The sequence below is a fragment of the Dacryopinax primogenitus genome, assembly GCF_000292625.1.
Source record: "Dacryopinax primogenitus strain DJM-731 SS1 chromosome Unknown DACRYscaffold_2, whole genome shotgun sequence".
Lineage (NCBI taxonomy): Eukaryota > Fungi > Basidiomycota > Dacrymycetes > Dacrymycetales > Dacrymycetaceae > Dacryopinax > Dacryopinax primogenitus.
Window position 1 is genome coordinate 1750160 of NW_024467199.1, and position 13214 is coordinate 1763373.

At 52.2% G+C, this 13214-nt stretch overlaps 7 protein-coding genes and 1 non-coding gene across 8 annotated transcripts; 3 read left to right on the forward strand and 5 right to left on the reverse strand.

Annotated features, from left to right (window-relative positions):
• Positions 1-1722, forward strand: DACRYDRAFT_20189 (oligosaccharyl transferase beta subunit; the record flags this gene model as incomplete). The annotated part of the gene is made up of 5 exons (XM_040771840.1): positions 1-151; positions 203-313; positions 369-888; positions 942-1307; positions 1378-1722. 5 exons carry the CDS (start codon positions 1-3, stop codon positions 1562-1564), a joined length of 1335 nt encoding a protein of 444 aa, XP_040632717.1. The 3' UTR covers positions 1565-1722.
• Positions 1723-1795: 73 nt separating this feature from the next.
• On the forward strand, positions 1796-1877 carry DACRYDRAFT_t10. Its single transcript has one exon. It is a non-coding gene; the product is annotated as a tRNA-Leu (tRNA).
• A 402-nt stretch (positions 1878-2279) lies between these two features.
• On the forward strand, positions 2280-3148 carry DACRYDRAFT_46496 (single hybrid motif-containing protein; the record flags this gene model as incomplete). The annotated part of the gene is made up of 3 exons (XM_040774707.1): positions 2280-2420; positions 2470-2532; positions 2582-3148. Coding segments are annotated over 3 exons (771 nt in total), but the record flags the coding sequence as incomplete, so codon positions are not given.
• A 325-nt stretch (positions 3149-3473) lies between these two features.
• On the reverse strand, positions 3474-4898 carry DACRYDRAFT_113858 (Rad1-domain-containing protein; the record flags this gene model as incomplete). The annotated part of the gene is made up of 9 exons (XM_040769711.1): positions 3474-3500; positions 3550-3724; positions 3775-3845; positions 3898-4072; positions 4121-4210; positions 4256-4568; positions 4630-4696; positions 4753-4827; positions 4875-4898. 9 exons carry the CDS (start codon positions 4896-4898, stop codon positions 3474-3476), a joined length of 1017 nt encoding a protein of 338 aa, XP_040632719.1.
• A 186-nt stretch (positions 4899-5084) lies between these two features.
• On the reverse strand, positions 5085-7101 carry DACRYDRAFT_113859 (DNA polymerase alpha subunit B; the record flags this gene model as incomplete). Its single annotated transcript, XM_040769712.1, has 7 exons — positions 5085-5391; positions 5443-5621; positions 5671-6066; positions 6116-6453; positions 6501-6545; positions 6601-6957; positions 7011-7101. 7 exons carry the CDS (start codon positions 7099-7101, stop codon positions 5085-5087), a joined length of 1713 nt encoding a protein of 570 aa, XP_040632720.1.
• Positions 7102-7329: 228 nt separating this feature from the next.
• Positions 7330-8475, reverse strand: DACRYDRAFT_75222 (uncharacterized protein; the record flags this gene model as incomplete). The annotated part of the gene is made up of 4 exons (XM_040776119.1): positions 7330-7496; positions 7550-7650; positions 7699-7983; positions 8040-8475. The coding sequence occupies 4 exons, from the start codon at positions 8473-8475 to the stop codon at positions 7407-7409; spliced, it is 912 nt and encodes a 303-aa protein (XP_040632721.1). The 3' UTR covers positions 7330-7406.
• Positions 8476-9149: 674 nt separating this feature from the next.
• On the reverse strand, positions 9150-9815 carry DACRYDRAFT_104314 (histone H3; the record flags this gene model as incomplete). The annotated part of the gene is made up of 5 exons (XM_040767904.1): positions 9150-9197; positions 9250-9317; positions 9374-9673; positions 9725-9749; positions 9801-9815. 5 exons carry the CDS (start codon positions 9813-9815, stop codon positions 9150-9152), a joined length of 456 nt encoding a protein of 151 aa, XP_040632722.1.
• A 571-nt stretch (positions 9816-10386) lies between these two features.
• On the reverse strand, positions 10387-13141 carry DACRYDRAFT_98403 (uncharacterized protein). Its single transcript, XM_040777527.1, has one exon. The coding sequence runs from the start codon at positions 13086-13088 to the stop codon at positions 10491-10493; it is 2598 nt and encodes an 865-aa protein (XP_040632723.1). The 5' UTR covers positions 13089-13141; the 3' UTR covers positions 10387-10490.
• Between the last annotated feature and the right edge of the window lie 73 nt (positions 13142-13214).

Consider the following 13214-nt stretch of genomic DNA (forward strand, 5'->3'; position numbering starts at 1 on the left):
ATGCAGCAAAGATTACTGTCATGGCTAGCTATTACCCTCACTGTTTTGGCATCAGCGTGGGCGAGATCGTCAGCGGGCGATAAGGTTCTCGTAGTGAGCGACGCGAAGCTGGAGGCTGCAGAGTACTCGCAGTTCTGGGATGGGTTGAAGAGTACGCATATAGTCAGCCCTGATAACTAGAACGAAGGCTGATCCTATCTAGACCGGGGATACGAGCTGACATTTCGCAAAACATCTGAAGAGGCCCCAGCGACATCATCATTTGATGTGCCTTCCTTCTCACACATTATTGTGTTTGCCCCATCTACAAAAAGTAAGAATGATCACATTTATCCCATCCTATGTACATCTAATGTGATTTATTACAGCGTATCCCGCAGATATTTCTCCACAGTCTCTTGTGCACCTACTCTCCGATCCCACTCAGCCCACAAACATCCTCTTTGTCCTCCAGCCGTCAACTCCCTCTTCTCCTCTACGCGACCTCGGACGCGAATTCGGCATATCATTCCCTCCCCCTGCGACACCCTTGATCGACTACTTCAATGCGGTCTCGCCTTCTAACGCGACTTCCCTCCTTCTCACTCCTCCCGTCACACCACATACTCCAGGGTTCAACGGTGGTGATGTGCTCTACTCTGGCGTTGCCCATTTGCGGTCAAACAACCCCCTCCTTGTCGACTTCCTCAATGCCCCTCCTACCAGCTTCTCTGCAGATCCGTTGGAGCCTGCGGATGTGATCGTGGAAGTGGCAGCGAGTGGTGGGGAAGGTTTTTGGGCAGGTGGCAGGATGGGGCTCGTCACTGGATTTGAGGTGCTGAGGGGTGGAGGAAGGGCAACATGGGTCGGAAGCTTGGACCTGTTTAGAAATGCTGCCACAGCCATTAAGTGAGCAGCTTTTGATTTCCCTTCCGGCCGCGGCGGCTTAATCATACCTGCAGTGGTAAACCGACGGCGAACAACGCCTACGCGCTTGCCCTCGCATCCTGGACGTTCCAAGAGACCTCTGTCCTGCGCATTGACAGCGTCGAGCACCGGCGCATTTCCGAGTCCTCCCCGCGCGATCAGTACAGGATCAAAGACGATCTCATCTACCGCATCCATGTGTCGGCTTACAATCCCGCCACAGGCGAGTGGGAGCCCACCAGCCAGATAGACGACATGCAGCTCGAGTTCACGATGCTGGACCCGCATATCCGTACTGCGCTCTCTCCCGTTCAGGGAGAGAAGGGATGGTATGAAACCAAGTTTAGGGCACCAGATAGACACGGAGTGTTCAAATTTATAGTCGATTGGCGCAGGAAGAGGTAGGCTCTCTTCCGTTATCTCGGGTCTTTGTCAATAACATGGCTGATGCACCTTCTCTCTGTTTACTAGATACACGGCCCTGCACAGCAGCACCACTGTCTCCGTCGTCCCCTTCAGGCACAACGAGTATCCACGCTTCCTCAGCTCGGCCTGGCCATACTACCTGGGTGCGCTCAGTACGAGCGCGGCGTTTGTCCTGTTCTGTGCGTTGTGGCTTCTGGGAGGGAACGAGGAGGAAAAGAAGAAGACGCAGTAGATAATGGGATATACGGCATTATGGAGGAGAAAGTGCCCGGTGCCAGCTAGGAAGAACAAGGAATGGGTGACGCAGAGAGAGTTCTGCTGATATTCTGACTTCCTGTTCTATGATGTTGCAAGTGTTTGATATACATGCTTAGAGTCATCGGATTTCCGTTCGTGAGAAGAGTAGTCACGTGAAATGAACATTGTATACAGGTACCTTAAATATTGTCAGCGTAGCTGTTCTGGGAGTGTGGTCGAGTGGTCTAAGACGTTGCCCTTAAGATGCAATGCAGAAATGCGCATGGGTTCGAACCCCATCGCTCCCATAACCAATTGACCTTTTGTAGGGTGTTTGTAAGCTCAGCAGTAGTGCTTTTTAACGTCTATTGTTTTGAACTTTTTGTTATCTTTTTCTTATATGCTGATCATATTGCTGCTAACCCTGAAGAAGGAGAGTTATTGATGAATTTAAAGACGGACCAGCGGTTCCGGATGTAAAAACAAAGGGACTGAAATTCCGGGCCGTCGGCCGCAAGAGGAAACGGAAACGGCGCTGTCGGCGACAACTCCCCACAGTTCAGATACGTCTCCACCGTCACCCATTCGTCGTCCTGCTCACCTCTCTACTCGACCACCACCATGTCCCTCACAAGGGCGCTGTTGGGCACAAGAGGTATGCACCTCGTTGGTGATATGTGAACAGTGGACTCAAGTTACTGGAAACAGCGCTGCATACATCTGCTCGACGGCTCCGTATTAGCCAGTTCCAGTTCCCGGCCATGTCGCCGACAATGACAGAGGGTGGGATCGCAGCTTGGAAGATCAAGGAGGGTGACCATTTCTCTGCTGGAGATCTCTTGTTAGAAATTGTACGTCTCTACAATAGATGAATGGAGACGCGTGCTGACGAAAGTGCAGGAGACGGACAAGGCGACTATGGATGTGGAGGCGCAGGACGATGGTGTTCTCGGCAAGATCTTGGTAAGCTCTCTGTTATCTACTAAGATTTATGCACTAACAACTTTCGTAGGTGCCTAATGGAAGCAAGGGCGTTCCAGTTGGCAAAGTGATTGCTCTGTTTGCTGAAGACGGAGACGACATCTCCAACCTGGAGGTGCCGGCAGAGACTGCCGCAGCGGCTCCTGAACCCAAGCCTGAGCCACAGGCTGCGCCCGCTCCCGCACCAAGCTCCCCACCAGCGGCCGCTCAACCGCTGCACAACCATCCCTACGAGATTCAGACGACGCATCCGCTCTTCCCATCTGTCATGCGCCTCCTGGAAGAGAACAAGATCCACGATGCATCTCAGATCAAGGGTACCGGTGTGCGGGGTATGCTGACCAAGGGCGACGTGCTCTCCTATCTGGGCAAGGCGAGCACCCCCTTCGGGACCTTCGAAAAGGCGGCTCAGGCAGAGGGCCCGCAGAAGCCTTCCGCGCCGAAGCCAGCAGCGTCAGACGCGACAGAGGCTAAGCAGGTCAAGTCGGAGGTCAAACCGCTCGACGCACTAGGGTTGAGGGCGTTGATGGCGCAAGGACTAGCAAATCTGAGCAAGCCCCCGCCGCCACCCCCACATCGTGAGCCTTCCACTGCATAGAAATCTTCGGGCTGATATCTTGCACAGCGACGCCTACCTTCGAATCTATACTGGACAGCTATCGGCCAAAAAAGGCAGCTAAGCCATCGATGCCCACCATACCACCACTGGTAGAGGAGGTCGTTGTCAGCGCGGTCTTGCCTGCTAAGCGCAGTGCAGGTTTCCTTGACGGCTTGCATTAAGCGGCTAAAATATAACGCTAATCCTATTTGACTTTGGGGGGATATAGTACGGAATGCGGTATAGAACGATGAAGTCACCGTATTGCCCAGTCTGTCGGTCATCTGAACCCATCTGGCATTGTCCCGAGTAAAGATACCCAAGCTCATACATCATCCAGCAAAGCAGCACACTGGATGGGGTCAATCAGTATCGCCGTTTGGAGAGTCTGGACTGCTTACATTAAACTCAATGAAGTTCTCTGAAGGGGCTGCTCCGTCATCCCTTCCCGCCCTAGGTCTCCGGAAAGGTATCATAAACTGCAGGCTGAGGACACCCTTAGAATCCATGCGCAGAGAAGTTTTGAAAGAGTTGCGAAGGGCCGGCATTGCTTTCGCGAAGTGCTCAAAACGATAGCTGACATGAGATGAGCATACAAAGCCAAGAAGACGCCGTCTCAAACACACGTAAACATCATGGGTTCATCCGTCGCGAATTCGGCAACTTCAAGCACGTCTTTGGTGTCGGGGTAATCCATCTACCGAAGAGGGGTGAGAGTACGGCTACACAACAAGAGGAAAGGACAATACAATACTCGTGCCCCAAGTCCCACTAGCCTTCAGTCGTAGAGTTGACTTGCGATTCCCGCCTCGACTCAAGCGATGGGCTTCAGGTGTACACATGATCACCAGTTTCTCGCTCCTTGGGTCTATCTCAGACAGTGCATCACGAAGCCAAGTCGACTTCATGATGATCTTCACAGCTCTGGAAAGCAGATGAACAGAAGCACCAGGTCAAATCTGGAAAACGTACACATCGTTAGGATTGAAAGGAAGATCCATAGGCGGATCACGCTCGAACGTAGCCAGTTCGCAAACTGTGCTGACAAATAGATCCTCGGAACTACAGCCACATCAGCGGACATTGGAGCGCATATATCAGGCTCACAGATGAATCTTCAGTCGATGCCCTTCACCTAGCCAAGTGAGCCTCATAGCAGTCGCCTTCTTCTTCTCATCGCCATCGATCCTATCGATCCCATTCATGTTCCAGTCGTCTCTCGTCTTTCCGGCCTTCTCCTTGTCCAGGCCCGCAGGAACCCCAAGGCCCGCCCCGCCGAAGATATCGAGGGCGTTGAGCAAAAGACTAAGTTTGATTTCTATAATCGGACTGGACTCTTCTTCCTCCATTTCTTGCCTTTCAGTGACCGGTTTGTTGTATATGTACTCGTTGAACATCTGGGCGTATAGGTAGGCAGAGGCTGAGGAGAAGGTCAAACATTAAATGAATATGACAGACGGAGGGTATCATGTAAGGCTTACCGCGCAATACTTTCTTATAATCAACGGTAACCATCAGTCCGGCGTCCGAGATACCGATTGTAGCTCTCTGAAATTCAAATGTCAGCACATGCCTACGACTGACTCAAGTCTGTGCGGACGGACGGGCGAGTCTGTGAAGGATACACCACGAAGGATCGACGCAAGCGGGCGCACGTCCTGTAAGGCAGCGACGAGCACCTTGAGAATGTCAGGAGACACAGGATAGTATCCATTCTGCTTCGCACCTCTTTCTTAGGAGCGGTTGGCATGATGAAAGAGTGAGAAATCGCGTGGAGACGCGTCGTGCCTTGATGACCGCTTTTATGGCGGCGGACGCGTCCTTCATTTGGGGCACGAACATGTGACTCATCTCCAACCGACTCACACGCGTTGGAAAAGTAACGCTTGGAAATACAAAAGATTGCATCGAATACTACTACCCCCCCCCGAGAGCATCACTGAGTTGGCAACCGCCTCAGGTCAATCGTCGCATTCTTCCAATACACCTCCCATGCACTCTTTCCACCCATCTCCTGCGCAAACGTCGCGTCTGGGCATTCAAGCCAGGCGTAGCTGCCTCGACTGAGGAAAGAAGGGTTAATGACGAGCGTGTCATTCACTACCTTATGAAACTGCTTGAGCATGCTGGGAAGGACGAGAACGGCGGGAGCGGTGGGGCCTATGCGGAGGAACTCGTAACACAAAACATCAAGATTGACGTCGGACGAGACATCTTTTGTCGGTGGGAAAATAGGGTAAAAGCTACCATGGCTCACTCAGATACGCTTGCAAGCATAAAAAATCGGCACATACCTTTTCTGGGACAGCACATGTCCCGCAAGAGAAGCCATCGGGTCAAGGGGCGTTGTCGAGCCTTCGATGCGTTTGACAAATTCCTCCTTTCTCAAGTGGAATAGCACATCCACACTGCTGGCAGCGATAGTGACTCCATTCATGAGCGCGGTGCATGGGTTCGAGAGGCAGATTGTGGCCTGGTTAACCTGATGAGAAACACATCGACGAACCACGAATCTATCTCACCTTAGGAAGGCCAAGCTCTTCTGCATCGCTGAGTGCTGCCTGCGGAAACGCAGAGTGGAAACTGATGAGATCCCTCACACTAGGCACGACCACCAAGCTCATCCCCGGATTAGATTCCATGCAACGTCTCAGCGGGCCTGCAACTTTATGGCGGAAGATCTGGAGCGGCGTATGGTCCACGTCACCCTTCCGGATCAAGGAGTGGTTCGAGTCGATGAATGGACCAAGGAGAAGGAGTACGCCAGGTTTAGAGCGAGACACTTCGGACAGGAGCTGCTCGAAAGGGCGGTAAAGGAGGTCACCGTCTGGCGTAAAAGGCCCACAAGCGATCACCATGTTGAAAGAGGTGGTGGAGGATGAGGTAGGTGGGAGCGGCGGTTCTGGGAGGAGGGGAATCTGTGACAAAGTTCAGATTCTCTCTGGCAAGAAAACGACAGTTGTATACCTCCAGCGCCTCAGATGCGGAGAACCATCCACCACCTCCGTTCTTTCCTTTAAGAGCAACGATCTGTCCCGGAAAAAGGCCAAACCCGTTATCGTTCTTCCCTCTAACAGAGAACCCATGTTCAAACTTCAGCGGTGTCCGCACGCCCGAGCCGCCCATCCGGGATGACTCCAGCAGAAGGGAAGACTCTGTGAGCTTCGCACCCGTATCTGCGTCGGAACATATACGACCGACGACGACGACATCTTCGTCCGTCGCAGAGGCAGGGTCACCTAGGTCTTCGAGGTCATAATGCGCCCGGACGAGCTCGGAGATGTCGTCGATGATATCGTCAAGAACTGCCAAGTTGTTAGCATGGGACAAAGCAACGAATAGACAGCCTTACTTTCAGCTTTCTGAGACAGCTTCCCGTACATGTATCGATAGTTTCCTATGCCACTGTCAAGATTCCGTTCGAATCAGGACAGACCTGGAAATCAACTCACGTTTTCCCTCCCCAACATCCTTCACTTCAACTCTAGGCCGGACAGCGACCGCCTCCCTCGGTCTCTCCTGCCTACCCGGAGTCTGTCCCAACCCCGTGCGCCCCATCAACCCCCCCAAGCTCCTCCTCGCCGTCGGCATCCCCACTCTAGGTTTCCCCACTGCCTCCCTCTCCCTCTCGCGTTTCCCATGGATCCATTCCTTCAACTCCCGTAGGAGGGGCACGCTCACCTCGCTCGTCGCTTTCTGCCGTGCTGAGGAGGTGGAAGAGGATAGCTTTAGGGAGGAATCGTCAAATGCTTCCCAGGAGATGTACAGTTCGTTCGGTGGCATGCGGAAGAGCTGACATAGGGAGACGCCTGGATGCGATGTTAGCATCGCTTGAACGGTTAGAGAAGGCGAAGAGCGGCACATTCTTGAAGGACATCATCTTGACCTTGCACCTTCGTGCCGAACTCTTGGATTATTCCCCTCTGTAGATTTGCAGCATCGAAGTCTGTCATGACCGGTGCAGCAAGAGGATGGCGAGCACTACCGTTGAGCAGGTTAAAGCGTTGGCAGCAGGAGGCAGTAATGTCGCGACGCGACGCGTTGATATTACGACGCGTCCTGGACCCCGAGCAAATATTGACGGGACTCTTAAAATCAATAAATAGCAATGTACAAGATGATACAAATAACTACAGTATACAGTATAAATGGGTATGGGTATCCTACAAGGCTATTCAAGTGCAGACGGAGTGTACCGATATAGTGTAATAATTAGGCTCCAAGAACGGATTTTATGGCAGTGATCAAGGTGGGGCGTTCATTCGATAATAGACAGGGAGAAAGCGGAGAAGTACGCGCTTTGATCTTGAGGGCTTGCCCAGGCAGAGTTGGAGCCACCAAAGAACGTCTGTGAGAGAATTTCAGCGTTGGATACGCAGAAATTAAAGGGGAAAGTCATACCTGCATATGTGCACCACGGAATACACATTCGCCGGTTTTGCAGATGATGATACCTGTGCTGTGGATCACACTGTCGCCGTTGATAAATATCTGCACTTCTCCTGAACCAAGGTTAGCTTTCTTTCCCCTCGAAGAGGCTTGAGACCTACCATTGCCCTCACCGACATCGTTCAGCCTCACTCTTTCACTCACCACAACCCATTGTCCAGGTTCAAAATGCCAATTCCCCCTACCAATACTGATCCCATACCAGTCGCACTCGCTCTGGAAGCCCTGATGGCACAGATGTTCGTTATGCGGTGCAGGTGGGAGATAGGCGTATAGTTCTCCTGCGCCGGCCGAGCGCCACATTAGCCGGAGGTCGAAGCATTCTGAGCGAGCGTTGGTGCGGCCGCCCGTACATGCATAGGCTGTTTCAGCAGAGCTTCCACCATCTATGTAGATAGGATTGTTAGAAAGTGAATCAGGATTAGGAAAAACGAGAATGTACAGAGACCAGGTAGCTTCCCTCCTTTACGGAACATGAACCCGTCCTGGAACATGACTGCGTAGCTGAAAACGACCTCCTTCGCACCCTCCAGCTCTTTCTGCATCGGTCCCGGTGCGTAGAAGGAGAAGCCTCCCTTGACAGGTCCTTGGGGGTTGATGCTCCCCTTGGGGTAATCAGCACGGAAAGCATGCTCGTCCTTGCTCAGCCCAGAAGGTGCAGTCACGAGCGTATGGTGCAGCGTTGAGCCCGCGATCTTTGTGCTCCCGAGCGTTTCATCATTCAGCTCGAGGAAGGATACGTTATCCGGAGGGTTGAGGAATGGGACGCTGGTTGACCAACCGGTACGGATAGGCTGAACGGGAAAGAGTGAGCGAGAGAGGAATGCAGGCGTCTTGATCCCATGCAGAAAGGCGGATGCTCGCTCGTAGGTCGACATGTCTGTCAGTCCGATACCTGAAGATGGGTGCAAGAGGAGAAAAGCGAGTAGAAAGAGGCTGACGAGAGCGACGCCGGTGTAGAGACGTGACCGACTGGGTGCGTGTGTATCCCACGGCATCATATGCTGTGCGTATGGTCGTGTTCGCCGTCTATATCGTCGTCTACAGCGTTACTCGACACGTAGAGAGAAAGAATAGAGAAGAGAAAGAGGAGCGTACAATACTTGCTCCCGTAAATTTGTGTTTATTCATACCTGACAAATTAAGGAATGCAAGCCGCTCTGAATAGATATACGATATGTCACAAGGATGCGCCGTTTCAGTTCGCGAAGTTCTTTGTGTTCCGCCCCACCAGTCATATCTTTCCTTCTTCCTTCTACCGTCGTCACTCGCTCTTTGCTCGTCGCCGAATCTGCCACTTTTAGCACCATAATCTGGTGATAATGGTGACAGCTTGAGCGGGATTGCTGCGCTTCTCTCAAACCCGGCAAGAACGGCTCAAAAGTACCCCAAAAGGATGTTGCCAGCCACCCAGACAGCGACCACCGCTGTCTTGCCGCTATGCCGCCATCTGCTGTTGACAAATAATAATGTACACAATTACTACATATGGTGGTATATTGTACGTCCTCGCAAGCGTAAAACACAACATGAACGGTATCTTCGCTCCCCTTCACATCGGATCACCGCGCAATCTCCTTGTCAATTGCATGTCTTTCATCTGTCGGCGGTATCATCAGCTTCGTCTCGTCACTGGTATCATTCTGCCTCACCTGTATTGTCACGCGCTTGGCATGTATCGCGGCTAATTGGGTGTCCTCAAACAAGTTGACGAGATACACTGTGCCATTGCTCTAATTCAGCCTAACAGTCTAACCCAATCACTGTCAAACTCACTTTCTGCTGCCTCCTGCAATGCTTGGAGTGCGCTGCTTTGGAACCGAATATCCAGCTCTCCTCGACCTTTCGGTACATTCTTTATTTCCTGTGCAATCTCTCGCACCAGGCGCTGGAACGGCAACTTGTGGATCAACATCTGGGTGAACTTCTGGTACCTCCTGATCTCTCGTAGCACAACCGTGCCAGGGCGAAAACGATGTGGCTTCTTGTCTTTCGGGTCATCGTCCCCATTGCCCCGATTCTTCACAACTTCTTTCCAAGCTTGCTTACCAGTGAGCTGCTTTCGAGGCGCTTTTCCTAGAAGACAGCATTAATGGAGCTGGCCAGCGACGAAACATCGTTTCGCACCCCCAACTGATTGCCGAGCAGTTTGCTACATACAATGTGAACTCGAAGTCTCGTCTGCACCACCAGATCAACTCACCTTTGTACGTGCCATCCCGGTAAATGGATATTATAGCGAGGACAGCGGGTGATTCTGATGATTCTTCAGGTGAACATCCTAAAAATGCGGCTACTTTTATACCTCGTTCAAACAAAGTGTGCGACTGTAATGGCCAACTCTTCTGTAGATGTGGTTCTTCATGGCGTTCGTGAGTAAGACAGGGAGGATTGGAGATAGCAAGCGGGAGGGAAAGGAGAATACTCTGCTGGGGCTGTAGTATAAGACACGATTTAGCACGTCGAAAGGGCTGTTGTTAAGTGGATTCACCACGTCCGCATAGGCCGTATCCCCAACCGGCGGGGGATATGTACATTTCAGTCTCCTACATATTAGTTACGGGTTTCGAATGTTGTTCGTTGTAACGAGTTGCCTCAGTATTAAACCATCGCCTGTTCCAGATCATAGTGACCAGAATTGGTGTTAGCTTTGAGGTCTTTTCAACGCACAGGCAAAGGCCGCTGAGAGACCAGGTCTTTCGGAGGATCAAAGCTGGACTCGGTGCGAAATCCGATGCTTAGGCCCATGCAGTGTCGCCGCTTCAACAGGGCAGATATATAGATAACGGGGTTAAATACGGTCCAGGTGATATTTGCTACAAATTGCTTGTATTTACATGCGAACGAGCTTCAATAACACAGAGATAAATAATAATACCTGAAGTAACCAAGATCAATCGTCGTCACTATCCTCCACGTGACCCAGGAAGCCTTTCAACATCCGGACAATTCCCTGGTCCGCCTGGCTCTGATCATCCAAGCCCGCAAGGATATCAAGGCCTTCATGTGCGACGCGCGTCATCTCCTCTGTCATTCCTTTTCGCTTGTAACAACTGGCGAGTATGATCGTGCAATTGGCCTTGGACTCTGGTCTTCCGACTGTGTCGTAGAGCTCCATGGCCGCCTTCGTCGCTTCTTCCGCTTCGTCCAACCGATCGGGAAAGCATATACCGCCTATAAGGATGTAGCAATCGGCTGCATCCTCCAGTCGGCCTAGATCAGCGAACGTCTGCAATGCCGCTCGTACGCGCGAGAGACCCTCGTTTATGGCTTTTAGGGAAGCAAGCACCTTGCCGCTGTATTGCTTGCATTTGGCTGATGAGTAGGTCAGACCAAAGTAATCGAAGGCAGCCATTGCGGCCGCCATCTGCGACAGACCGTCTGCTGGAAGGCCAGAATCGCACATACAATGTCCGAGAGCAAGTCTTGTGTATGCGCATTCGACGATTTCGTTGAGTGATTGGAACAGTGCGATCGCCACTTTGTACAGCGCCAATGCCGCAGCTGGCTGTTGCATTAGTTCGTACGTCTTCGCCGATCCACGTTCGCAGTCCGCGATAGCAAACTTGTCGTGCATCTTCTCTGCGTTGCGTTTCGCTTCGGCATATCCAGTAAGGGCTGCTTCGTATCGACCTTCCAAGCAATGCATTTGATACAGCGCTCTCTGCACCCTGGCTCGAGCGAAATTGAAACCGGCGGTGGTGTATGGATGAACGAGCTCGTACAGTATCCGGAAAGCATCAGCGTACTGCCGATGTGCGACGAAAACTGTGGCGATGAGCTCTTGGCATCGGTAGCATCCGATCGTATTGCTAGTTGCGATGTAATAGCTCTCGGCTTCGTTACAATGGGACTGGGCGAGCTCCAGCTTGCCTTCTTTGAGAGCGACGATAGCAAGTAGCTCTGCACATAAGGCTGTGTACAGTGATGCCGGTTCCGCGTCTTCGGAGAGGACTTGTGTTAGGTGTTTACTGGCCTCATTGAATCGATGTTGCGTCATATGCAGAGCAGCATACAAGATCGCTCGTGCGATTCGTAGAGGCGCCGGAATATCCAATGCTTCCACATCTTCTATCCATGGAGCCGCCTCGTTCCATTGACGTTCGACCATGAGTGCGCAAGCGCAGGACAATTTCAAAGCTGCGATAACCGCATAGTCTGGTGTTGATCGCCGTTTTGCTTGTTGGACGGCGAGATTGACCAAAGGCTTAAAGTCACCGTAATGTGCATGTGCACTGAAGAGACAGAGCTGATGAATTGCATGGATCACGTCGGCATCTAACTTGTCGTTGCGCAATGCAATGGCGAGGAGCGAGTTGATGTTGCCAGATTCCTTTATAATCGGTTGGAGAACAGAAGCGTCCGGTGTGCTGAGTTGCAACGGATTCAGTAGAGAGCAGACATATTTGCGCAATGCCGTGAGATAGTGGGAGTCTGAAGGTTGTCTGAAACGTACGTAAGAGCGGATCGAAGACGGCACCCTCACTCGATCGCCGTGTTGAGTTACAAAGCCAAGTTGTTCGAGCACATGCAGGGCGGCGACACAATCGGGTATATTAGGGAGCGCTTTGGACACTTCTTCCAATTCGATTCCATCAGGCAGTAACGAGAGGAGGTCAAGAACTGCAGCGGCTTCAGGATGATCGCGTACTGCTTGACTTGTCAGAGAGAGGTTGACGGCCAGCTCGAGACCGGTAAGGTTTTGTCCGCAGGTTATATTGACTTCCTCGCATGCGATCGCGAGGTCAGATGGAGAGCAAGACTTGCCCAGAACTGCCATTAAAGAAAGGGCAAGAGGATGTCCACCCAGCAATACCAGAAGATCGTTCAGGCGATCCCCGTCCTGTCCTCCGTGCGCTAAATAGATAGCTCGCGATGTTGGGATGTCCAGGGCGGTTAGAGGCGCCAAAGGGGGATCCAACCAGGTGATACCGGTTGGTCGTTCATTGCCAGTAACGGCGAAGAGGATAGATATGTTCGGATTGTCCGCAAGCTCAGCAAGCACTGAACTAGAACTTTGAACGTCGGTATTCGAATGCGGTCGAAACCCGTCGAGAACGACAAGTGCGGGATGATTTCGAGATCGTAGGCTTTGCAAAACGTGATCTCGAAGTGGACCGTCCTGTTTGTCTGGCACGTTGAACGCGGCTGCGAGGGCAGGGACGAGCCCTTCCGTCGACATAAGTCCTTCACAGCATATCCATGCTCTGCGAGTGCCGAATCGCGCCTCGACTCGTTTGTCGTGCCACACTGCGGCTGCTACGCTCGTTTTGCCCATCCCATCCGCACCGAGGATGGCAAGGTGAACAGCTTGTTCCCCACCCAACGACGCAGCAACTTCCTCAACAACCTCGTCCCTCCCGTAAAACAGCTCCGGTTTTCGCGGGGCGCGCACCATCGGCAGTATGGCAGGGAGCTGAATGGTGGTGGGGTAGGTCATCCGGAAGCTGGATATGCTGCTCCGGAGTGCAAGTTCGAGTAGCACGTCCATGATAATGTTTAAAATTAATTAGGCGGGGCCCGCGGTGCGATGATATCACGCCTATTAAGTCTTTTGCGGGCAGTCTGATGGGGGGGCTGGTCACTAAGCAGGCATGGACCGGGGCGGGGGATTGTA